This window comes from Diaporthe amygdali, assembly GCF_026229845.1.
Source record: "Diaporthe amygdali strain CAA958 chromosome Unknown NODE_23_length_778278_cov_65_433824, whole genome shotgun sequence".
Lineage (NCBI taxonomy): Eukaryota > Fungi > Ascomycota > Sordariomycetes > Diaporthales > Diaporthaceae > Diaporthe > Diaporthe amygdali.
In genome coordinates, this window is record NW_026517043.1 from 536,101 (window position 1) to 559,795 (window position 23,695).

The 23,695-nt window shown below is 55.4% G+C and overlaps 8 protein-coding genes across 8 annotated transcripts; 4 read left to right on the top strand and 4 right to left on the bottom strand.

Moving 5' to 3' along the window:
* Positions 1–209: 209 nt before the first annotated feature.
* Positions 210–1,070, bottom strand: J7T55_004887 (uncharacterized protein; the record flags this gene model as incomplete). Its single annotated transcript, XM_053130624.1, has 1 exon — positions 210–1,070. The coding sequence occupies one exon, from the start codon at positions 1,068–1,070 to the stop codon at positions 210–212; it is 861 nt and encodes a 286-aa protein (XP_052991313.1).
* Positions 1,071–2,807: 1,737 nt separating this feature from the next.
* On the bottom strand, positions 2,808–5,113 carry J7T55_004888 (chloramphenicol resistance protein; the record flags this gene model as incomplete). The annotated part of the gene is made up of 6 exons (XM_053130625.1): positions 2,808–3,900; positions 4,040–4,226; positions 4,288–4,375; positions 4,474–4,569; positions 4,628–4,704; positions 4,846–5,113. The coding sequence occupies 6 exons, from the start codon at positions 5,111–5,113 to the stop codon at positions 2,808–2,810; spliced, it is 1,809 nt and encodes a 602-aa protein (XP_052991314.1).
* Positions 5,114–6,822: 1,709 nt separating this feature from the next.
* On the top strand, positions 6,823–7,914 carry J7T55_004889 (uncharacterized protein; the record flags this gene model as incomplete). The annotated part of the gene is made up of 1 exon (XM_053130626.1): positions 6,823–7,914. The coding sequence occupies one exon, from the start codon at positions 6,823–6,825 to the stop codon at positions 7,912–7,914; it is 1,092 nt and encodes a 363-aa protein (XP_052991315.1).
* A 1,262-nt stretch (positions 7,915–9,176) lies between these two features.
* J7T55_004890 (uncharacterized protein) lies at positions 9,177–10,856 on the top strand (the record flags this gene model as incomplete). Its single annotated transcript, XM_053130627.1, has 3 exons — positions 9,177–9,410; positions 9,507–9,566; positions 9,783–10,856. 3 exons carry the CDS (start codon positions 9,177–9,179, stop codon positions 10,854–10,856), a joined length of 1,368 nt encoding a protein of 455 aa, XP_052991316.1.
* Positions 10,857–11,298: 442 nt separating this feature from the next.
* J7T55_004891 (uncharacterized protein) lies at positions 11,299–13,709 on the bottom strand (the record flags this gene model as incomplete). The annotated part of the gene is made up of 3 exons (XM_053130628.1): positions 11,299–11,311; positions 11,379–13,487; positions 13,594–13,709. The coding sequence occupies 3 exons, from the start codon at positions 13,707–13,709 to the stop codon at positions 11,299–11,301; spliced, it is 2,238 nt and encodes a 745-aa protein (XP_052991317.1).
* Positions 13,710–16,425: 2,716 nt separating this feature from the next.
* Positions 16,426–17,576, top strand: J7T55_004892 (calcineurin-like phosphoesterase; the record flags this gene model as incomplete). The annotated part of the gene is made up of 3 exons (XM_053130629.1): positions 16,426–16,675; positions 16,789–17,043; positions 17,116–17,576. The coding sequence occupies 3 exons, from the start codon at positions 16,426–16,428 to the stop codon at positions 17,574–17,576; spliced, it is 966 nt and encodes a 321-aa protein (XP_052991318.1).
* Positions 17,577–18,096: 520 nt separating this feature from the next.
* On the bottom strand, positions 18,097–19,424 carry J7T55_004893 (rho gdp dissociation inhibitor; the record flags this gene model as incomplete). The annotated part of the gene is made up of 4 exons (XM_053130630.1): positions 18,097–18,230; positions 18,299–18,347; positions 18,434–18,756; positions 19,328–19,424. 4 exons carry the CDS (start codon positions 19,422–19,424, stop codon positions 18,097–18,099), a joined length of 603 nt encoding a protein of 200 aa, XP_052991319.1.
* Positions 19,425–21,653: 2,229 nt separating this feature from the next.
* J7T55_004894 (n domain-containing protein) lies at positions 21,654–23,089 on the top strand (the record flags this gene model as incomplete). The annotated part of the gene is made up of 3 exons (XM_053130631.1): positions 21,654–21,723; positions 21,793–22,999; positions 23,056–23,089. The coding sequence occupies 3 exons, from the start codon at positions 21,654–21,656 to the stop codon at positions 23,087–23,089; spliced, it is 1,311 nt and encodes a 436-aa protein (XP_052991320.1).
* Positions 23,090–23,695: the final 606 nt, after the last annotated feature.

The following is a 23,695-nucleotide window of genomic DNA, read 5'->3' on the forward strand; positions in this document are numbered from 1 at the left end:
ACCTATTCTTGTGTCAAGCTGCCTATGGAGACCTATTCAAGTACTCAATTACTACCCATATCTCCAGGCCTAAAGTCTCATAATTGCCATCTCTTCTTGTAATTCCTATCATTTCCATCCCCCTTCCGTCTTTTCAATACATTCTATAGCCCCGAAAGTCTTAGTAGAGTTATTAAACAGAACCCAAGATGCCATGCCTCTCAAATCCCTTACATCATGTGTCTTCCATTCCCACCCATATTGCGTTTTCCAGGTTTCCAGAAGTTCGCCATCCGCTTTTTGAGCTCATCTGATTCCTTGGGATCGATGTAGAGGAACTCAACAGGCCCTACGTAATCGCTGTCAATGTACTGGTCAAAAAAGGCCTGCCTGCCGTGCTTTTGGAAGTACTTCAGACGCCGTCCATCCTCATCCCTGTCAATTTCCCACAACCGGCAGCCAAGTGGTATTTGCACATCGAGCTTGTCACGGAAGTTCTTGATCTTGATCTTGACGAGGTACTCGAGCTGATCCCGAGGAGGGAGGGACCTGACCCATTTGTCGACGGCGGTGAGGTCCGGGTACCAGATCCTCTCATCAACCTCCAGACTTGGTCCCTCGGAGTCTTTCTTGTAGGTGGTTGCTTCTGTGGCGTTCCGGGAGACCCTCTCGATGGTTGTTGCAGAACCAGGGAGATCTCGCTCGGTGTTTGCGGTAGACTCAGCGGAGGCTGTTTCGGTTGGTGCTGCGTGCTCAAGGGTGGTCTTCTGGGTGGTTTCTGAATGCTGAAACTCTTCCATAAGGATAGAGATGTTGTTGGAGGAGTTGCTAGTGCTTGGAGGCTGCTCTGTTGTGCCTACTTGCGCGAGGTACTTCTTGGCAACTAGGTACTCGATATCGGAGTGTAGCCCGTAGGATTGGCCACAGGTTTGCTGTGCCAAGTGCCTCCATTTTGAAAATTCGTGCAGATACTTGCCGCCAACGAGGTCCTCGATCTCAGAGCGTAGCGTGTCGGTAGTGGCAGGTTTGTAGGAGATGCCATAAATTTGTTGGGCCCAATGAGCACATTGGTTGCTCTGTGCGGAAGCCATGATGGTTTTTGTCTGTGCGAGGAGTGGTTGATGGCTCGTGAGAAAGAGGTGCTTTGGCTTGTATGGTATGTAGGGATAGAGATCTCAGAGATCTTGGGTATGATGGGTGAGTGTAGATGTTGGTTGTGACTGAGAGTTGAGGTACTTATGTAAGAACTTGGATGTCTGGGCTTTTGTTTGAGGTGGTCGTTGTCAGGATGATTTGATGAAGTTTCATGGGCTTGAACAGGAGGGATTGTTCAGGGGGAAGTTGGATAGCACGGTTCATTATATATTGCCTGTGGCCACAAAGGTGCCTTCATTCTTTGCAATTGTTTACTGCACTAGAGAAGAAGAATTGGCATGTTTTGATGGTCTATGTGAAATAGTGCAAATTATCTGAAGAACTTATAGCACTAGCATCAAAATTGTCAGTAAAGTAGTATATGATCACCTTGCAAAGGTGCCATTTGAGTAATCAAGCCTAGAGAATATGAGTGGCCTCCCAGGGCAATGAGCATCGACTTGAGGTGAATAATTGTGGACTCAAGGTCCGAGGGGGAGCTACATCGACATAGCATCACGTTCTATAATGCATCATCACTAAGTACAAGTCGTGATTGTTGTTGTCATGGCGTGTTGAGCATAATTCCATCGAACTACCGAAATCCAAACGTGAGACTTGGGGCTTCAGGAGGTATAGTAAAGCTCCCCATCATGCTAAGACAGCATACGTTCAGAAACCTCAAGTCAAAGTCTGTCAATGAATGATTGCGTATGTGTGCATCCGATGGCTTGGTCCTTAGGCTAAGGCTAGCAGAGACGTCCAGTCAGCTGGACCACACATTTACATATTGATTATGGCCGGACTGTCTCTTTCTGTGTCAATCTTCCGCTGGACCCTCAAGTGGCTTTGAACAATGAGCATCTGGGGCTGCTTTCGGGTCAAGTTTGGTCTAGAGAGTGTTCAGGAAGGCAGTCTAGAAAGCGAAGGTAAGGATTTGACTCTCGTCGCTGGCACGAAGACTCTCCTTTTCCATGGCAGTCCTTCATACGCCATGCCATTCCTTAGCGTGGCAGTGAGAACGTGCTCGACCATCAAGGCTCTTGAGTTGGTGTAAGGACTGGTGAAGAATAGTACATTTTTTCCTCAAGATTTCAAGACTCGCGCTATCTTACAAATATGCCAAAAAAAAAAAAGAAAAGATTTACTTGCCCCATTCACGTGATTAAGACTGCCACTCAATCATGATGTATACACTGGTAAAGAACACCGGTTGAACTGCTCGTGCTAATTAAGACAAGTTGCGGAACACATCTGAGCTAATAGAGCAACAGCATTGGAGACGGGTTGTAACCGCCACTTCTAAACCGAGCTGAGGCGTTTTCTTGAGCGGTGTCTTCGTCTTTGACTCAACTGGAATGGAACTGTGAGTGCTCCACTGGCGTGAAGGGGAAGAAAAAGGGCCGCACGAATTGCTGTGTCCAGGAACGAAGTCTTCCCCAAACGATCTATTCGCGCGGAGTGCTCAAGCGTCCTTGCTCATGCAAATCAACAGCAGAACCAGAGGCGCTCGTTGACCGGTCACGGTTGCACCATAAGGTTGTACATGGACGAGTCAAACGCTCTTGCATGTATGTACCTGGGTATCAATCACTCTACGCAGCCCTTTCCAGAAAAGTTCAGGGGGCCTCGACAAGTCAGCCAAAATGCAATTCTATGTTCCACCGCACAAGCAAATCCAGCCCGGACCATTGCTACTTTTGTTGCGTCTCCCTCTGGACCGCAGCAGCCGCCTTCTCCAACTCCTTGCGCTCTTTCCTGTCCCTCTTCTCATTGAGCTTCTTTTCCCTCCTCAGCCTCTTCTCCTGCCTCCACTTGATCCCATACTTGGTCTCTGCCCACAGGATTGGCATCAGCACCACTCCCAGCAGCGCAAAGAACGTAAAACACCAGCCCGTCCCCATCCCGGCGATCATGAGCTCGATGACGGCCGTCGCGGCGGCGCCCATCTCGCAGCGGACGAAGTTGTTCGCCGCGACCGCTGTGGCCGGCGCCTCGGGGCTCAGGTCGACGATGAGCGTGTTGAGGATGCCGAAGGACCCCGTGATGCACAACCCAATGACGAAGTGCAGGCATAGCGGTGCGGCGACCGAGGGGCGGAGCTCCAGGACCCACCCGTAGACGATCACGGCCACGATGCCGACGGCCACGAAGAAGTAGAGCGGCACGATCCTCGCCTTCTCGATGGGGAAGTTGGACAGGTCGTCGCCGCGCTTCTTGTCGATGCTGAACCCGATACTCTTCGCTGTGCGGCGGTAGTACCAGTCTAGCATGTAGCCCTGACCTATAGCTGCGGCGAAACAGCCTGCTCCATAGGGAAGGTAACACAAGCCTATCTGCAGATCATCATAGCCATATTTCTCTTTAAACTGAGTAGAGAGCGTCGCGACCGTGGTAATAAACATGAGGTATAGTATCGAGTTGTATAGAATCACCAGGCCAACACCCTTGTCGAAGACAACTGCCAGGGCGCGGAGGGGATTTGGGAAGCGAAGCTTTGGTTTTTGTCGCACAGTTCCGTCGGCCTCGGTAAATACGACATCACCCTGTGTGCCGCCGCCGCCGCCTTCTTTCTGCTGCTTTCTCTGCCGCCGTTTCTTGGAGACCCAAGCGACGGCTGTCATGTTGAAACCGGTCGGCGTCACTGAGCCATTGCCCACTATAGTACGGCAGGTCTCAGGGACCGTCAGCCCGTAAAGCACGAAGACGGAGCATGCGAAGATGAAGCAAAACCAGAAGATAGCTCGCCAACCGAGGTACTGAGATAGCAGCCCACCTATGACAGGCCTGTTTTAAGTTAAGTGGTTAGAAATTGAGGTCCAGAAAAATGGCAGGTATATCAAGCGCTAGGAAGTGCTCCATGACTGCGCCTGGCGATTTGAAGAACAGACAAGAAAGTGTTCGGCTTGTGGTAGATTTCACTTACGATAAAGATGGTCCAACATTAATTCCCGCACCAACCACGCCCATGTACTTACCGCGCTCAGCGCTGGTAGATATATCGGCAACGACCGCATATCCCAAGGCTAATGTGCCGCTGCTGCCTCCACTTTGGACCATGCGGAGGATCAAGAGAGCAGCAAAGTTGTTTTGAAGGGCAAGACCGAGATTCGCTGCAGTGAGAAGATGTCAGACTTTTTCGACAAGTCGAAGAAAGTATGACGATGAACATACCAACGATATAAATCAGCACGGCAACGATGAAAGCCGGGCGCCTGCCCGCCATGTCGCCAAAGTCGCCAAAAATAGTCGGCGCGATGCCCTGGACGGCTTTTCAGCATTGTACAGCATCTTGATAAAATAAGGCCAAGAACTGCCCGAGTCCACCGCAGTCACCGCGGTCTGATCGTTAGCACCTACCTGAAATATCATGTACGTGGTCAATGTGAGATTGATCAAGGTCACAGTGACGCCCAGATCATGTGCAATTGGATTCAGGGCCGGGAAGTAGATATTCTGACACGCTGTTAGATGCTGCCATCAGGCCCATCACAAGACATGGGACTATGCGTACAGCTGTCATGGGTGAGATGAAGGATGTCAAGGTCACGACCCCTATGATCCACTTTTTCATGCCTCTCGAAAAGACAGCTAGTTGATGCGAATTAGTAAATGCCAAGCGAGGTGCTTCGATGATACGGAAACAGCCTCTGGTACCAGAGGCATGCTGAAAAATGGATTTGGTCGTCTCAAAGTGGACTCAACAATGAACTACCACAGGGCTTCACCTACAGTAAACAGGGCCGCTAGTCGCCCGGGTAAGAGCTTCCGGATCCGGCTCCGGTTCCTCCGTGTCCGAAGTGCTCGGCGCGGGATCTGTACACCTTTTTTGGGAGTCTGCGGGGCTTGCCCCGGACGGATCAACAGCGGCCTGATTGACCATGTGCCTGGCAGACGGGTCCTGACCGGCTATCGCTTGGGCATCAACGGCAGCTCCTGGCGGGGTGGGAGGAACGACGGAGGGGGACCTCTCCGGATCATCAAGACCCCTGTTGGCCATGGTTCGAGGACAGGGCAGGGCTTTTCTGGTCGAAAGGATGAGAGGAAGGAAGCAGAAACTCGTTCTGGCTACTCATGTGGTAGTAAGACAATCTATGTAAAAGGGATCGAATCACTTGTTCGACAGATCGGGATCTAGGCCGCAAAACCCCAGCAGAGTCCAGACTCTCGTGGGGATCGTATTGAAGCTGAACAGGGCCAGAGCCATAAGGGGAAAGAGGACTGAAGCAGGAATGCCAAGAGACTGGGGAACGAAGAGACCGTCGATGTGTAATAATGGAAGAAGGACAGAAACAGAGGTCAGGGTCCACCGCGAAGGGACCTTATTCCCGTTAGCTTCTCCATCACGGTCGAAGTCCGTCCGACCTCACCCTGACAGGCCTGATCGGCGCCTGTTTCTAGACGGTATTCCAAGGCAAACTTGGTTTGCCAGTGCCCACACTTGTAGGGCGCGAGGCTTCGGTCAACAACCACATGCAGGTTGGCAAGGGACCATTCGTGTTCCGCCGGGCTGTGATGGCCGGACTGCAGAGGCACAGAGGCATCTGGGACCAGCTTGGTGTGGTTTCCTAACGCCCAAACGCTGACACGGCCACGATTCCTGCCCTGTGGGACCAACTTTGCAACTCGGCTGTCAAGGACCCGCACAACGGCGAGCGGTCTGATACCCGCAAGGGCAGTCCGGTATCGGCACCGTGGCCGAAAGGCGAATCGTAGACGGCGTTGCCGGTCAACCGCTTCGGCACTTCCCCTTAGGCCGTTTCCTCGTCAGCTTATCCAGGTTGCCGATCGCCCGCTGGCGCACTGAAGAGGAAGGAGGTGTAGCAAACTAATAGAGGCAGCTGGATTGGTCGGATTGCCCAGGTGCGCCTCAAACCTCTGACTATCCAACGGCGCGGACGGTCTCTGGTAGCGTGCATCTTCGGGGTAGTAACCGAGGACTAGTCTGGGAGGTTGCAAGATAGTGTTCCCGCGAAGACTGTGAGGTGATGTGGAGGCCGTGCACAATATATGTTCGACAAGACCAGACACGATCATATTGTGATACCGCGTGAAGGCCTCGTAATGTAGGTTTCGAACCTTGTAAAAGACGAGAGATTATGGGCCGCGGTAGATATGTCGTTTTGCACGACCACATCGCAACCTGAGAGGCATGTGAGCAGCCCGTTGATTGTCGCTGTATGATCGCATTCCGCCTCCCTTCTGTTGTCACACGTGGGCACACCGGTGACCGGATCCAATTGTGAGACTACTGACAGGGATGTCCACATGATTTGCTCCAGGACGCGAGGATCAGACGAATTGGTGCAACTCGTATCGATGCTGTCATTTCATTGTTAGAAGGCTGTGTGTGTCGAATCCAGGATGGTGGTGTGGTGCTCAGGGCAGTCATGATGGCAGATGAGTGGTCTTTCGGAACCGAAGCGGCGAGCTATGTTCGCCGAGCCGATCCTCAAATGTGAGATATTGGAAGGAGCTCTCGAGATGTGGCTGATATCAAGCCACACACGGCCTGCACTAACAGTGACAAGGTCTTACCTCTGCTACTGCTAGAAGCTGGCGTCCGTCATTGGCAGGGGTTGACAGTGGTTCGAGGCAAGCTTGCTGTCCCCATCGCAGCTTGGACGGCAATCTGGCTAACCCATCCGGCCTCGTCAATCTATTTCCTGTCCTTTCCCTCTGTCGCAGCACGCCCGGTAAACAATCACCATGGAGGTCACTGTCACATTCAACGAGCTGCTCAAGGCTCGCTCGGCGTCTGCCACCCGCGGCACCCTGCCGGATCTCGACCGAATCGATGGGTACCTCAAGGAGGCATCCTCAATCAATCGCGACATCGTCAACCTGCACAGCGAATTATCCCAAATCCGACAAGCCTACCTGTCCACCGCTGCGCCCCGTAAAACACAGCTTCGAAAGGGCGCCCAGGACAAATCCATCTATTTAACTGACGCAGACCGCAATGCAGTCGATAAAATGGCCAAGGAATCTCTACAACGGCTCAACCTGCGCATCCGCATATTAGAGGACGAAGAGGCTAAACGGCACGACGCCGCCATGAAGGATATCAATCGCAAATATGGGCGCGGCTTGCGAGCACTGACGGGCTGGGCGGCTGGCGGTGTGCTGGGCCAGGACGAGGACGGCGCAAAGAGCCCGGAGCACGCAGCGGCCATCAAGCTAGAGATGCAGCTGTTTGCTCACAAGGGGACCATCATTAGCTACCTCAAGGAGAAGCTGAGTGCCGCAACCAAGCTGCAGGGCGGCATGATGGAAACGAGGCTAGCGAGGGAGATGGAGAAGAACAGGAGCATCCTGGCCAAGGCCAGAAGCTCGCAGCTGCCGCCTGCGCTGGCCAAGGAGTTTGGGTTTGACGACGCAAATCCAGGCCCAACCCCAGCCCCCAGGGCGTCCGCACCTGGTCTACCCGTCGATGAGGAGGAATCGAGGAGGAGGCAGGAGGAGGACCTCGACCTCACAGACGAGCAGAGGCAGATGTTTGAGCGGGACAATCAAGATATGCTCAAGCACTACAACAGCGCGTTGGACAAGGTCAAGACGGTGGAGAAGTCGATCATGGAGATCTCGGAGCTTCAGCAGATGCTGGCGGACAACCTGACGGTGCAGTCGGCGCACATCGACCAGCTTGTGACGGACGCAGAGAGGACCGAGGAGAATGTCGGGGGTGGAAACAAGCAGCTAAAGAAGGCGACGCAAAGAAAGTTCAGCCAGGCGAGGGTGACCTTCTATGCGGCCAGTGCTCTGTGTACGGCTCTGGTTCTATGGGACTTGATAATATAGCATAGCAGTACAACCTAGGAGCCTCCATCTGGTTCCCCTCGCGGGGATGCACCTTGATCGCTGTCGGGTTGGGAGGCTAATCGAGTGATTGTTTGCCATGGTAACCAGATACACAACCTCTCAAAGTGAGGGCAGAAGGGTAAGTGCACCATAGACTATACGCAGCAGGTGCTGGGGAGCAAAAATGGTGACTCGTGAATCGACAAGTGATCCAATGACGTGCTGGTCTGGTGGTGTGAAGGCGAGAAAGTCCACGGGGCCATTTTTACCTCGGGAACTCAGCCGGGGCCCGATGGGAATTCGACCGGTGGGCCGAACAGCAGCACCAACGGGATGACACCCTCCAAGCCAGACCACCCGGGGCCCAGCTGCTGCAAAATCACATGCATTTGCTTTGCTTGGCCGACAAGATTCAGAGAGAAACCATAGATAGACGGTCCCTGACATAGAAATCTGTCAACCTTCTCAACTGTGTACTCCCGATCTGACTATTCTACTCATGCTAACTGACAAAAAACCCTCTCGAATCGAACTGAGCTGCGGCATTTATCTCATCTTTTGTCGACGCCTGACTCCTGTAGAGTTCCGCTCACTCGTATGATACCAGGGATCCCTTTGGCCGCCGTGGATCCAGCTCGTGCCAAGTGACGCGGGTCTCTTACATACCATACGTACTCCAGCGTGGTATCTGTCAATCCCTTACATCACGGCTTCCTCGCCCGGCCACTGGACTTTACTCGGCAAGATCGGGGAGACGTTCGAAACGCAGGCGGACGGGTAACTGCGCGGTTCGAAACGGCATTGGCGCGCATACGGGGTCTCGGCAATTATCCACAACTGTTGCTGTGGTCACAGAGCAGGCAATCCAAGCTCAGTCTGGGTGCTATTTTTTGGTGTCCTGTGTACACAGTAATACAGGTTTCCTAACTGGATCCCCTCCGCCAGCCCGCCCATTTGGCTGTTGGTTTGGTTGTTTGAATAATACGAACCCACTACCCCGGCCCTTGTTACCCCGGACGGGCCCCTCTGACCCCTCCAACCTTGGAACCCCTACCACAGCAGCTGATAGTGCTCGGCGAGCTGCTGCTGCTGCGACTGCTGCCCTCCCCTCTGCGAATACCTGCAGCACATACCCTGCTGTCCAAGTAAGTACCTGGCTGACTGCCTCCTGATCTGCCCAGGTGCCTGCATAGATCCATCCCTCAGGTCCCACGGTCCGTCCCAAGTTCAGCTCAACAGCAATATTAACATCTCTCTGTAGGATGCCTCCCTCCACCACCAACAACACCAACGACAAATCCCAGGCCCAGACTTACAACGCTCACAACTCGCCGACCAACCCCACCGACCGGATACGCAGCATCGCCAACCAAATGGCTTCCCCAATACTTGCAACCAGCTTCCCAGCTGATACTGTCCCCCAAGCTCCTGAGGACCCTTTGTTTGGTCTGATGGCAGCTTACCGGGCAGACACGAGCTCGGACAAAGTCGACCTGGTGGGTCATCAGAACTCTCCCTTTCTTGAGGCAGTGACATGACGTCTTCCATGGCAATGCTGAAGCTGCCCAGCTAACAATATGCTCCATCACTAGGGAATCGGGGCGTACCGTGATGATAACGCAAAGCCGTGGATCCTCCCCGTCGTCAAGAAGGTAAGTGAGCACGGATTGCCTCTCTACACCTGAATCCAGCAGTGCGGCGGTTCATGCACGCACCTGTGTGGCATCTGCAACCTCACAATCGACTGCATCTGGGGCCCCTCCATCTCCCCCGCTACCCCGGAATCCAGATCACCCCAGATTTCCACCGCAGCCGTGAGGTGATGATCAGGCCACTTTGCTAACAACACGTTTCTTTGCTTCATGCAGGCCGATGAGATCATTCGCAATGATCCCAACCTAAATCACGAATACCTGCCTATTGCTGGTCTCGCCTCCTTCACCACCAAAGCACGCGATCTCGTCCTTGGGCCAAATTCGAACGCCATCGCCGAGAAGCGTGTCACCTCCGTGCAGACCATCTCCGGCACGGGAGCCTGCCACTTGGGAGCCCTCTTCCTCGCCAGGTTCTACAAGGGCAACCAGACCGTCTACCTCTCCAACCCAACATGGGCCAACCACAACCAGATCTTCAGCAACGTCGGCCTACCCATCGCCACCTATCCCTACTTTGACAAGAAGACCAAGGGCCTCGACTTTGAGGGCATGAAGAAGGCTATCTCCGAGGCACCAGACCGTAGCATCATCCTTTTGCACGCTTGTGCCCACAACCCCACCGGCGTCGACCCGACCGAGCAGCAATGGCGCGAGATTGCAGACGTGATACGCGCCAAGAACCACTTCCCTTTCTTTGACACCGCCTACCAGGGCTTCGCATCCGGCGACCTAGACCGCGACGCCGGCGCCATCCGCTACTTTGTCGAGCAGGGCTTCGAGCTGCTGGTGGCCCAGTCCTTCGCCAAGAACTTCGGCCTGTACGGCGAGCGCGCCGGCTGCTTCCACTTCGTGACGGCGCCCACGGGCCCCTCGGCCGCCGAGACAGTCACGCGCGTCGCCTCGCAGCTGGCCATCCTGCAGCGCTCCGAGATCAGCAACCCGCCCATCTACGGCGCGCGCGTCGCGTCCACGGTGCTCAACGACGAGGCGCTCTTCGCCGAGTGGAAGGAGAACCTGCGGACCATGAGCGGCCGCATCATCAGCATGCGCAAGGCGCTGCGGGCCAAGCTCGAGGAGCTCGGCACCCCCGGCACCTGGAACCACATCACCGACCAGATCGGCATGTTCAGCTTCACCGGCCTGACCGAGCCCCAGGTCCTCAAGCTGCGCGAGGAGTTCCACGTGTACATGACCAAGAACGGCCGCATCAGTATGGCCGGCCTGAACACGCGGAACGTCGATTACTTCGCGAAGGCCGTGGATAAGGTTGTGAGGGCCTCTTCGTAGTCGTAGTGTTGGGGAGCTGGATTGGATGCCAGATGGGAGGCGTGGTGAGAAATTTCAAGATCATCGTCAAATCAGATCATCGCTGCTCAATTCGGAGTCTCAGGGGACGGGGCTTCTGGGGGAAAAGGTTAAGAGACGATGCTATACCATAGTGAAGCTGCTTCAGAATGTTCAAAAATGTTGAATGCTCTAGCTTCCGTCGTTTGCGTGGAATGCATATATTTGTACATGCTTGTGTCCCTGATGTACGCTACCCGCCCATGCACCAGTGTCCATAAATGCCGAGAAGTGTGCCACAGCCTTCAACGCCGCCGCTAATATGATACTCTCAAAACTGACACGTGATGCATATGAAGGAAGTTTGCAACGCCTAGTGGATGATGGTGAGCCATACTTCCAAAAATTCAAAAATACGTGAGCCATCCGTGCACGCCTCGTCATTTTACCAACGGCGTCTGTGAGCGAGTTAGCACATTGTTCGTTATATTCTGTACCGTCGTTACACGCGTGAGAAAAGCTTACCCAAAGGCGTCGTTCAGTTTGACCTGCCGCCTCTTCGCAACAGCCTTGCTCGGCGCCGCCTTCTTCTTCTTCTCGGGCCGCTCCATGCCCAGGAGCTCGTACTCCAGGTCCGACAGGTCCGCGGACTCGGTGTCGCTGGCGACAGCGACCGGTGTGGGCGAACGCGTCCGACCTCGCGCCTTAGCATATGATGGGGACCACCTGCGTTGCGGCTGCTGGCCGTCGCGGCTTCTGTCACGGCTGTGTTCGCGCTCGTCCCGGCCTCGGCGCGAGGGCGGCGGCGACAGGCGCCTGCTGTTGCTCCTCTCGCGATATGGTCTGCTCCTGTCGGCAGAGTATCCGCTTTGGTAGCCCGAGTCGTAACGCTGCGTCGAGTCCCGGGGGGTGAAATGGCCTTTGCCGTTGGAGTCCTCCTTCTGTAGGCGATTGCTACCAGGCGAGCGAGAGTAACGGCCTCGGGAATCAGGTCGGCCGGCCTCCTCTGGTTGTGGAGACCATGGGTCGAGACTGACGTTTATGTTCGAGCCCATCGCCGGTGACCTTGGCCGCGTCATTGGCCGCGGTGGTAGACTGTGCGGCACTCTCTCGGGTTGCGCCTTGACTCGCTTTAGCTCTCTTGTATCTTCGTCAGTATTGCCGTGGCTTCGTTTGCCATTGTTCAGCTTTGACACAGCTTGCTGATCCTTTGCGGGACTTCCAATAGGATGGTGGATGCGAGGTGGAATGGCATCATTGAGACTTGGATCGCTGGGTTCTCGTGAAACAACTTCCCTGTCAGCCAACGAGTCCGTCTCAAGCTTGCGAGAACAATGATACGTGAAATATTCATGGTCTGCCTCCGGAAAGCGGATGACGACCATACCACGTCGATATCGAAAGATAGGATCTCGTTTGACGCTGGGCCACTGCTTCGATTCCCGGACTGACAATTTAAACGTGTCTAGATTCTCGGGATCACAGAATGCGGACTTGACGCACTTCGCATTATATGCTGGAGGTATCGTTGGTTCGTCGCTCCAGTCTGCTGTAAGTGGCTTTCCCACAGGGTCGGCTGGCTTTGTGTCCAACTGAATGAAAGCTTTCTCCAGATCCCATGAGAACTCCTCATCAGACTCGGAGACTTTGTCGTCGGCCCTCACATCCTCTGTCCGTGGCGTCGTCTTGACGCTGTCTTCCCTGGTTTCCTTCGCTTCGCTCTCTAATCTCGGAGTTCGCTGGCGAGAGTTGGATGAAGACCGCGTACCCGGCCCTTGATGTCGACGGTCCCGGCCACGCTGGTGTCTGTCATTGCCCCGGCCAGATTGCTTGTTTCTGCCACCTTTATCGCGGTCATTACGCCGATCGCGGTGGTCTCTATGGCGCGATTGATTCTGGCTAGTAGAGCTCTGGTGCCAACCTTGATTTTGTGGTGGGGGGTACGGGGCCGGGTATGCGCCTTGAGGCTCGTAGCCTGATGAGTACGGGGCTGGCGGGTACGAAGTTGAAGGAGGCGGAGGCAGACTTGGGGGAACACCTGGCGGGAGACCTGGCGGGAGACCGGGAGGAAGACCTGGGGGGCCCGAACTGCCATAGGCTGGCGGATAGCTTGTGGGAGGCGGTGCGGAAGGAGGCGGGCCCGGGAAAGTAGGTGGAGGCGCACCGGGATAACCTGAATTTGGTGGTTGATACGGAGGGGGGTAAGAGGGCGGTCCGTACGGTGCCGGAGGGGCATAGGATTGTGGAGGGACAGGTGGTGGGTATGGTGGCTGCCCGTATTGCCCATAGCTTGGGCCAGAAGCCGGTGGAGGAGGAGGAGGAACTGGTGGTCCGTAGACGCCTGGTGGAGGATTCACATTTTGGTAGGGAGGTGGGTATGGCGGTAAGGCTTGGGTTGCTGGAGGGTAAGGTGCAGGCGGCTGTGGCGCGTATGAGCTGGGAGGCTGGGCTGGGGGAGGATAAGGGCCGCCAGGAGGACCCCAAGGGTTTTGCGGAGCAGGAGGAGGATATTGAGATGGAGGTGGGCCATATCGAGTTATCACCAATCCCTTAGACCGGTTGTTCGGGGAGCCCTGTCCGCCGTGACTGTGCATGCTCTTGGCTGCCTGTCTCTGGCGAAAGACCTCTGCGCCGCTGCATCGACCGTTAGCCGTGCGTGAGAAAGGGGCGAGGAGCAATTGACCCTCTCGACCCCGATTCATGCAATGTTTGGGGCTGGACGAAAGAGAAAGCAACCTACTGTGGCTCTTTGCGTGTCGGTTCGGGACATGCGTAGGCGAAATGAAGCTGGCTGCCGCAGTTAAAGCAGCCCCCTTCGGCCTTGGGGGCATCAAAACCTGGCGGTCGATCGCCCATGTTGCGCCGACATGAGTGAGGGTGTGGAAGCGTGATGACAATACGCGATCAAGTTCTGAGAGGAGAGCCGCGAGGCGGGACAGGAGAAATGATCGAACTGAAGTCCACGAAGTGACTTGTTCTCGTGCGCAGGACCCGCACACAGTTGCCCGGACTCGATGTGTTAAAGAAAGGAACAGGGAGAGAGGAGCTGGGTATCAAGCATCGAAGTGGACCCTCGCGATGAGGATGGGCGACGGGGAGCGACGGCAGCAATCGTGGCTGCAGAGGTTTTGCGGATGCTGACGGCGACGACCGCTGGGTAAGACACCGGGGACTAGACGACACACACTGAATATGATGGAAAGTAGACTGCAGCAGATTGACACAGGCCCGCCGGATGAAGCTCCGGGGAGCAGGGCGAGGTACGGAACGGTGCGGTGCCGTGCAATGCGGTGCGGTACGGTACGGTACTGTGCGATTTTGGCGATGTTGAGGGTTTGCGGCAAAGAAAGGCATGCGCCGCCAGCCGAGGATCAAACAGTGGCCTGGCACCGGCCGTGCGCAACTCAGTCGCTTCTGCTACGCTCAGCTCACTCAGCTCAGCTCTGCTGGCTCGCTTGCCTCCGTCTAGCCCGCCTAAAGAGCCGGCAATCCGCAGCAGAGACGACGTCGGAAAGGAAAGAAAGATTACAGATTGACTGCGAGTCAGATGGACTAGTCGCAATGGGTGGTGGCAAGGAAGAGATATTGCATGGAATATTGGCACACGAGCGTCGTGCAGCGGATGATGGTGGTTGGGTTGGGGAAAACGGACGGGTCGAGCTGACTGACCGGCTCGGAAAGGAAAAGCGCCAACGTTGGCACGGCACTCATTCAATCAAGTCCAGTCAAAGTAAAGTCAGTCGAGTCGGTCAGTCAGTCAGTCAGTCAGTCAGTCGGGCTGCCAGCCCACCCCGCGCGCCTGATCTGCCTCCTGGCCTGCCTCCTCTGCCGACGCCTCTGCGTCTGCCGCTGATGCTGCTGTTATATTGCTTGCTTTGGTTTTGGTTCTGGCTCTGCTTTTCGTCGTCGATGCATCGGCCCGACAACTCCCGAGACCATTCCTCTTGCAAAAGATTCCAAATCTATGTCTCGCACGCTTGCTGGCCTGCGCGCGCTCTGACTAGAAACATCTCTCGCAAAATACCTGTCCTGCCGACGCTTCATCGGCCTACCCGTCCGCTAGGTGATGTTCTAGTGTCTATTTTGGAGTGTAGGAGAAGTCATATCATAGAAAATAGTTGGCTATGAAATGAGGCCAGTGGTTTGGGACCGACCGACGGACGAATGACTGACTTGATTGACATCGACATAGGGCAGTAGGGAAGTGATGCAGTACGATAGTGCTTTGCTTCTGCTTAGGAAGAGGCCAACTGCAACAGGCTCGTAGATGTCTGGTCATCTCAAATGATCAAATGCAGCCAGCATGAAGTGCTTCTCATCAAATAACACTGGATTAGAGGCCCTTTGAATGAAGCTCTCATGACCTTGCCCGGGCAACTGAAGCACGACAAAGACGACACTGAGAAAGGAGACAGCCGCCCACTTAAAACCTCACCAGAGCCAGACATCGAGTGCAGGTGTTGGCTCTGGAGAACTGAGGATTGGATCATCCTGAATGGGCAGCCAGACAGCCAGACAGGCGAAAGGGATGGAGCAACGACAAGCGGGCCTTGGAAGGAGGCGGCCGAGCTGCCTCAGCTCGACCTCAACTCGTCAACCATAACAGAGTTGGTCCCGACGATTCTTCGACAGGAAGACAAATGAAATGAGATTCGGTCCGCCGCGATAAATGCCTCCATGCCCTGGCCTTGCCGGCTGTGAAGTGCCGATCAGATCGATAATGGGTCAGACCAGCACATTTGAGATCAGAACCTCGTCCGGCATGGTCAAAAATGGGGCTCTGGGCGACTTGCACACCGGGATAGACAACAAGCAAGAAGGAGAGGGACAGCATGTACTGCTGGGCGAGGAGAGATGGATAAAGGGCGAAAGAACTGGGCGCAAGGGGAGGGCAGCGGAGGGCGAGGGCTGGTTTTAAAGCAACTTGGGCCCAGCTTGTGGCCTGAGGCATCTAGAATGCGGTCGATACGTGGGACTCTTGCTCACAGCACCCCCCCCCCCTCCCCCCGTCCCAATTCTGGGACGGTCGACGGCCAATGGCGAACTTGGGCCGGCCGGTCGCCCGCTGATTACGGAGCAGCTTTCAAGGTTTCTGACGACCGCGGTGGCACTACCTGGTTCTTGAGCTTCGCCTGCCAAAGCTGTTGCTGGTGGGATATCTGGACTTGGATATCCAATCCGCAAGAAGCCAGCATTCTGCATCGAATTACTCAACCTCGCCTCCCATGTATTCATCCACCCTCCAGGCCTCCTGATCGTCACGGCGCTCCAACTGCTTCAAGTGAGAGCTTCGACTACCACCAGCCCGTCGTTCCTTTCTCACGATCATGTTGGTTCTTCGGCCAACCACCTCAACCATCGCGTCGACCTTCTTTGCCGGGAGAAGTCCACCACCACCTTCACGTCCCAGCAACGGTAGCAGAACGACCCCGACGTAGCTAGACCGAGATTTGCTCTCATCCCCCGACCCGTTGTGGAAAACAACCCCTCTGCATTCTGCCTCGCCTCGCCCCCGCCCCGCCCCTTCCAGCGCAGCCTTGCATCTGGCCGGCTGCCATAGCCGACCACCATCATGCCCGGCCTGCCAGCATCGGTCGACCTGGACGAATGTATATCGCGCCTCTACAAGAAGGAGCTCCTGGCCGAGTCCGTCATCGAGGCGATATGCGCCAAGACCAAGGAGCTGCTCATGCGTGAGAGCAATGTCGTCCACGTGCGCGCCCCCGTCACGGTCGTCGGCGACATACACGGGCAGTTCTTCGACCTGATCGAGATATTCAAGATAGGAGGCTGGTGTCCCGATACCAACTACCTGTTTCTAGGTGCGCGTGCTCCTGGCAACCTCGAAAGAGGCGGCTGCACCTCTTCCGCGCTTGTCTGTCTCTATGCCTACCCGTGTACACACTGCTGACAAGTTGCGACTACCCGCAAACAGGCGACTATGTTGACCGCGGCATGTTCAGCGTCGAAACCATTTCCCTTCTCGTCTGTTTGAAATTAAGATACCCCAACCGAGTGCATTTGATCCGAGGCAACCACGAGTCCCGCGGCGTGACGCAGTCCTACGGCTTCTACACCGAGTGCTCCAGGAAATACGGCAATGCCAACGTTTGGCATTATTTTACAGACATGTTTGACTTTCTGACGCTCAGCGTTGTGATAAATGACCAGATCTTTTGTGTGCACGGAGGTCAGTTAACAACCATATACTCCAGCACTCCCTGGTTAGGAAGGGCATTGCTGACACACGGCCGTACTTCAGGGCTCTCCCCCTCCATCCACTCCATTGACCAGATCAAGATCATCGACCGCTTCCGCGAGATCCCCCACGAGGGCCCCATGGCCGACCTGGTCTGGTCCGACCCGGACCCGGAGCGCGACGAGTTCTCCCTGTCGCCCCGTGGGGCGGGCTACACATTCGGCGCGCAGGTGGTCAAGAAGTTCCTCTCCGTCAACAACATGAGCCACATCCTGCGGGCTCACCAGCTGTGTCAGGAGGGCTTCCAGGTGCTGTATGACGACCGGCTTAGCACGGTGTGGAGCGCCCCCAACTACTGCTACCGGTGCGGCAACATGGCGAGTGTCCTCGAGGTGAGCGACACGGGCGAGCGGTTCTTTAATGTGTTTGCCGCCGCGCCTGAGAACGATCTGCACAAGGACATGCAGCAGCAGGGCGCCGACAAGGGTCCTGACGGGAACGCCCTGCCGGACTACTTCCTGTAGAGGGAGGGGGCACCAGGGGAAAAGAGATGCAATACTGGATAGCTGCCTGCGATCAGCTGTGTGAATACTCGATTACTTTAGACATGGACATGATTAAGGGCTCATGCGTTCAAGACAAAGGTCACGAAACATAGACTACGGGGGATCCTGGGAATCATCAGATAACGATCAATTCTGGAGCCCGGTTTCTCTGCTCTTCTCTTGTTTTCTCTGCACGTAGAGTGCGAATCTGGTTGAGTGCTATCAAGCAAGCAAAAACGAGGGCAATCGGCGTAAGGGGGCGTGAACCAGATGGGACGGAACGGCCTCCATCAGCTCAAGCCCCTCATCCTTCCCTGATCCAACACCACCCCTCCTTTTTCTCTTGCGCTTCTCCATTGGGCACAGAACTCCACCCTGGTTCGATCCAACCTTGATTATCTCCTGCCATGATGCCTCGCCCCCAGCGGCACAGAAGGTAGGTCCAGTATCCGAGCCGTGGTCATGCGAGAAGCAGACTGAACAGTTCCTTTTTATCGCTTTACTCCCAGTCCTTAGCGATGTCAAAGGACCACTCAAATTTCAGGTGCTCCTTCTTGTCGTCATCGACGAAGGAGGAGACTGCGTTGTAGTGGCCACGAGCCAGCATACCGGAAGGGGCCTCTTCTTCGTTGACTATTGGAGGGTAGAACGTGTCAGCATTGACTCCCCAGGAGGGTGGCCAGCCACCAAAAGGGACCTACATTTCTTGGTGTAGAGGGTTTGCTTATCCGTGTTGGGAGCGTAGGAGCCCTGCACCTCGTCAGTATCCTCCTTGTTCTCTCTCTAACAATATACATATATGCGGCAGGATGTTGCAGTAGCACGGTGAAACTCACAATCATCTCGCTATCCTTGGAGACCCTAACGCCCTTGCGCTTCACGATCTGGACGTAGTGCAGGCCGCTGAGGATCTCGTGCTGGACGCGAAAGGTGGCGGACATGGTGAACTTTGCGCCCTCCTTGATCTTGAAGGGCTTGTCCTTGAGCGTGCTCTCGCTCCCGGCCGTGGAGAGGTCGATGGTGACTGGGGAGCGGCCGGGCGAGTCCATGGTCAGGGACTGGATGATACAGACACGGGGGTCGCTGGGGTCGGAGAGGTCCTTGCCGCCGGTCAGACCGAGGGACTCCTTGTAGCGTTGGAGGGACTCATCGTTCGAGTCTGTTGGAGCGTGCAAGAAGAGTTGTTAGTGATCATTGCGTGGTCAACTAAGAGAGCTCGCTCTTTAGGATTGGCGACGGCCCCGTAATGCTTGAGATGCCACTCCTCAATGACGAGAAAACATGAGAAGAAGTAAGGTCTCATCTATACATTCTCAAAGTCCGGTGAAGTAGCGGGTTTAGCTGCGGGCATGGGAGTGACCTTGTGCTGTCGGGGCTCACTGGGAGAGTGGTCTGGTTGGAGAGGGGTAGATCCAACAGGATTGCAATGCAAGGTGCCAAGAGGAAGCTGTCACCAGTAGAAGAGCACCGCATGCTGACATGAAAGTTGTCTTGTCTTGTTTGGAGTCGGTGGTGCTTCGGACTGAGTGTTGACATGACACGGCTCACAGCGGAAGAACTCGTGTTTCTGAAAGACACGTCCAGCTGCAGGCCACCATGAAGCACTTGCTTGCGACGGGATATGGCATGAGGTCATGGGCAGGTGCACACGTGTGCAGGGAGTCTTCGTATACTGGCATTGACCGTGTCCCCTTTGCGGGTGGGAGGTTTGGGCGTGTTGATCGACGTACCCATCTGTTGATATTCAGCTAAGCTCTGCTTGGGCTGGGACAGCTTGTAGCCCTGGGTCTCCTCGGGCATCGTGTCTTCATCATGGTGGGAGGCCATCTTGGGCGGCGGCGAAGGTGCAAGTATAGGTTGACTGGTGATGGTACTGGTATTTGGATTGGAATACGAGAGGTTGCAGAGTGCTGTGGGAAGAGGGGGAAGTCGGGTTCGGTGTGTCGATACGATACGGTGAGGCCAGGACCATCAACAGCGGCAACGAGGCGGACAGTTCAACACACATGTATTTATTGCCAGTTGCCAGCCTGATGAGGGGCACAAGGGCCACAAAGAGCGGGCCAGCACCCGGGCCCATAGTGGGGTCCGTCGTGTCTGACCAGGGGAGCATATGCATGACTGGACCTGGCCTGGCTGTTCTGGAACAACGCGCGACCTCCAAGCAGCCGGCCAAACTAGCCATACAGGCTCCAGCTCTGCACGGCAACGGTCTGGAGACTGGGGACTGGAGAACTGGAGATCAATCAGCTCCTCCTCCCTGCCGACGGTGACAAGCTTCGGATCATCCGTCGCCATCAGCCAAGAATAGGCCCGCCGTCAGCAACTCAGCTCTACTGAGTGCTAATGCTACGCACCTGGGCCAGTATGTGATTCCTGCCGGCCAATGTGCTCGGCCAGCAGATACTACACAACATCTCCCTCAGTCTCAGGCTTGACTCCCAATGATACATGCTCACGGCGCTTGCACTATGCACATGCCGTACACTACGGACTTGGTCTTCTTAGTCTGCACCCAACAGCCGTTGTCCCTCGCCCACACCGATATTTCCGACTGCGGCGCTTCTTCCGAGGCTATGCTTATCGTTAGACAGTAGCGGATTACGAGTACTTGAAGCTTCTGATGTCAACAATCATGCGAAGTATACACAGCATCAAGGACTTTCATGGATAACCTCACACGCCTCGAGAACACCTGTTCCTGAAACGGCATGGCTGATATAGACCCGGGGGCAAGGATGTGAGCTTGAACGACCATGGCTAGCCACCGGGCCGGACGGCTTGATAGATGGATGGACTGGTGGCATGGTTCGAAGCTTGAGCTTGAGCGGAAGCTTGAGCTTCTTCACTCGCCCGCACCTCTGACCTAGGAGGTACCTGGCTGCTGTCAATGCCTCCTGGGTACGTACCTAGGTAGATTGTGCTGGGTTAAGCATTTGCGAGACCTTTCCAATGCTGCTACCTTGACTGCTTGGTGTTCTCTGTAGGCAGTAAGCACAGAACCTGTGATTCGTCATTATTGGCTGGTATTGTATTCCTTTGAAGAGGTAGCATCGCGGAGGATGTTTGGGTAGCAAAGGGCGAGTCCCAGGACCAAAGCTGTCAATCCCCTCTGGCCGGCAGCTTCCATTCTGGGGTCCAGTCCCACTCGGCAAAATTGGGCTTTCCAGAAGAGAAGTGTTGCATTGAGATCCGGATCACGGCGCATGTTAAGGGACCTGTGAGAGGTTAAGGCAAGATGTGCGGCAAACCGGCATCGCGACCTTAACAGCCGGAGCCCACTCGAGCCCCTTTCCTCTCTCGTCCCCTCCCACATGGTCTCCTCACCCTCGAGAGACAAGCACTGGACCCCCATATTGACCCCCCAGCTCATGGATCTCATCTTACCACCTGAGTAGATACTGTACTCCAGCATTTTCATCGCATCCGTCCATACAGTCGCTTTCCTCCGATCCGAAAGATCCAGACAGTCTGTCAATTAGAACAGTAGATTCCTGCCGATCGCAGTCTCATCACAGTCACTTCGCGGCAACACATCTTATCTAGACCACTTACTGTCTACAGTGCAGCTACCAGAGTACAACGAGCTTACAAACTGACCGCCCGCCCACCACGAAGACCCCTTTCGCCGCCCCGTCCCTTCTTTTCGCTCCCGCTCCACCACTCCAAAGTAGCGCGTAACGGGTTGGCGCACAATCTCGAGACCTTCGTCTGCACGTAGAATCGAATTGGCCTCAGACCCCGTCTGTCAATCGCACGCACACAAGCAGGTGAGTGGGCCCAAGCTTTCTGATGTTACTACTGCTACATAGGCTGCATCAAGCGCACGCGCTGACTCGATTAATGCAGCCAGGTGTCGACAATAATCTGCTGCGAGCTCGCTAGTGTCGCATCGCCTTCTGTCCAAACCTAATACGCACGCACGTTGGCGGAGACGTCGATTCTCTCCCAACACGGTCCCCGTCTTGTCTTGGTCCACCAGTCTGGCCGCGATTGTCCCTGACGGCCTGCGAACCTCGTCCTTTCGATCAAGCCCGCACAATCAGCGCATCCACCATGGCGCCGCCACCTGCGCGAAAGCTGCCCGAGAAGCGCAATCCTTTCATGACCGCGGATGTGCCAAACTGTACGAGTCCTTACGGCGCGCACAAGGCTGCCGACTAGACCAAGATAGAAGCTGACAAGCCCGCTGCAGACACCGACCTTGTATCGCGGCGTCGCCTGGGCCAGACCCAGTTGACTGCGAAAATGGTTGCTACTCTACCCGGCGCTGAGGTCGACCCGTCCAACCTCGGCGTCTTCGACTACGCCCACCTACGCGCTCCGCTGCCCAAGGGTATCGTTTCTGGCATCTTCAAGTCCAGCCCTAACAGCTACTTCCTGATGCGCCGTAGCAATGACGGTTTTGTCTCGGCTACTGGGATGTTCAAAGCAAGCTTCCCGTACGCTATGGCTGAAGAGGAGGAAGCAGAACGTCGGTTCATCAAGTCTCTGTCGACTACCAGCCCCGAGGAGACCGCCGGCAATGTCTGGATCCCTCCAGAGTCCGCTCTTGGCCTTGCTGAAGAGTACGGCATTGGGCCGTGGATCCGCGCCCTCCTGGACCCTGCGGACATACTGGTATCGAATGCGACCGAGAACAGTAGCCCTCCCAAGAGAATCAGCGCTCCCCCAAAATACTTCCCCACTGCGTCCGCTACCACTCTTGTCCCACCCACGCCGACCTCAATGCGAAGCACACGCAGTCGCCGATCTGCCAGCCCAACCAAGGCTTCCTCTAGTCGCCGAAATGTCACCGCGAGCCCGCGCAAGCGATCAACTAGAACCGCCGCATCGCAGCCCGAGGCCAGTGAGGCACCGAGCAGCAGCAGCCGAAAGACCTCGCTCACCAACGGTGACATTCCAGTTCTCGCCCCCGCCGAGACTCTCAAGGTTGAGGAACTGAAGGTCGAGCACGTCGACAAGGGGTTAGCAGGGACGTTAGAGACGGTAGAGGAGGAGCCAAAGGTGAAGGTGAACATCGAGCAAGACGTTAAGATCGAAGAAGATGGCACCGAAGTCGAGCGCACCAAGGTTGATCTCAAGATGCCATTTACCGCAGGCGGCCCCCCGAGTGCGGACGACGCAGCTCGGATGATCGAAGAGGCGAAGGCCATGGTTGCCACGGCCGAAGCTGAGGCCGAGGCCGCAGCTGAAGCCGCCGAAGGTCCTTCCAAATCAGCTAAGGGTAAAAGGAAGGCAGAAGATTTTGAGGCTGACAACGAGGAGGATGGCAAGGATGGCAAGACAGTGGATCTCGCTCTTCGACCGAGGGCAAAGAAGGTCAAGACCGAGGTTGAGCTTCGCAAGGACAAGGTGAAGAAGCGCGCGTTGGTGGGCATCACCTTTACGCTGGCAGCTGGGTAAGTGCACACGATTCATGGGTATATAATGCAGGAACACGCTAACAGTCCGGCAGAGCTTTGATCCCGTATGCGATGAACTTCCTTTGAAATCGAGGATAGCTCTGAGAACCGGCAGGGTTGTGTAGGAAGTAGCACGCGGCATGGTGTTGGACAAAGAACAGGGCCCTGAACGAACGAGATTTCTTTGCTTTTGGGCTTGGACTGCGGAGTTTGGGCTACTTAGGGTCGGACAATTCTTCGTGTGCAGAAATTTGCTCTCGGACTCGAGGATTCGAGAGACTATCATACTTGACGGAAGATGCTGGATACAGCATCGAGATGCGTCTCGCCCTCGCTTGCGGATCTCGTTTGTTTCAACGAATATCTAGGCAGAGGAGTTGAGAGGGACGGATCCTTTGTAACTAGTGTACACTTCGGCCTTGAATTAAACCTTTATTACTCAGTCAATCTCTGCGTTGAGAGTCGCGCGGGTCCTGGCTGCCCCCAACGGACCTCTACTGGAGTTGCAACAGTTTCTCTGGTTCAATTGTGAGCAGCCCTGTCCGTCCGGGGCCGCAATCTGCCGCTGCTTACCGCTCTAAATGAGGCTAAACTGTATTTTGGCTGCATCTCCCACCAAAGAATATTTAGCCCTTGCTCTTTCCCCTTCAAAAACTTCACAAGCAGCTCACTGCCAAGTGTGTCGGGCAAATC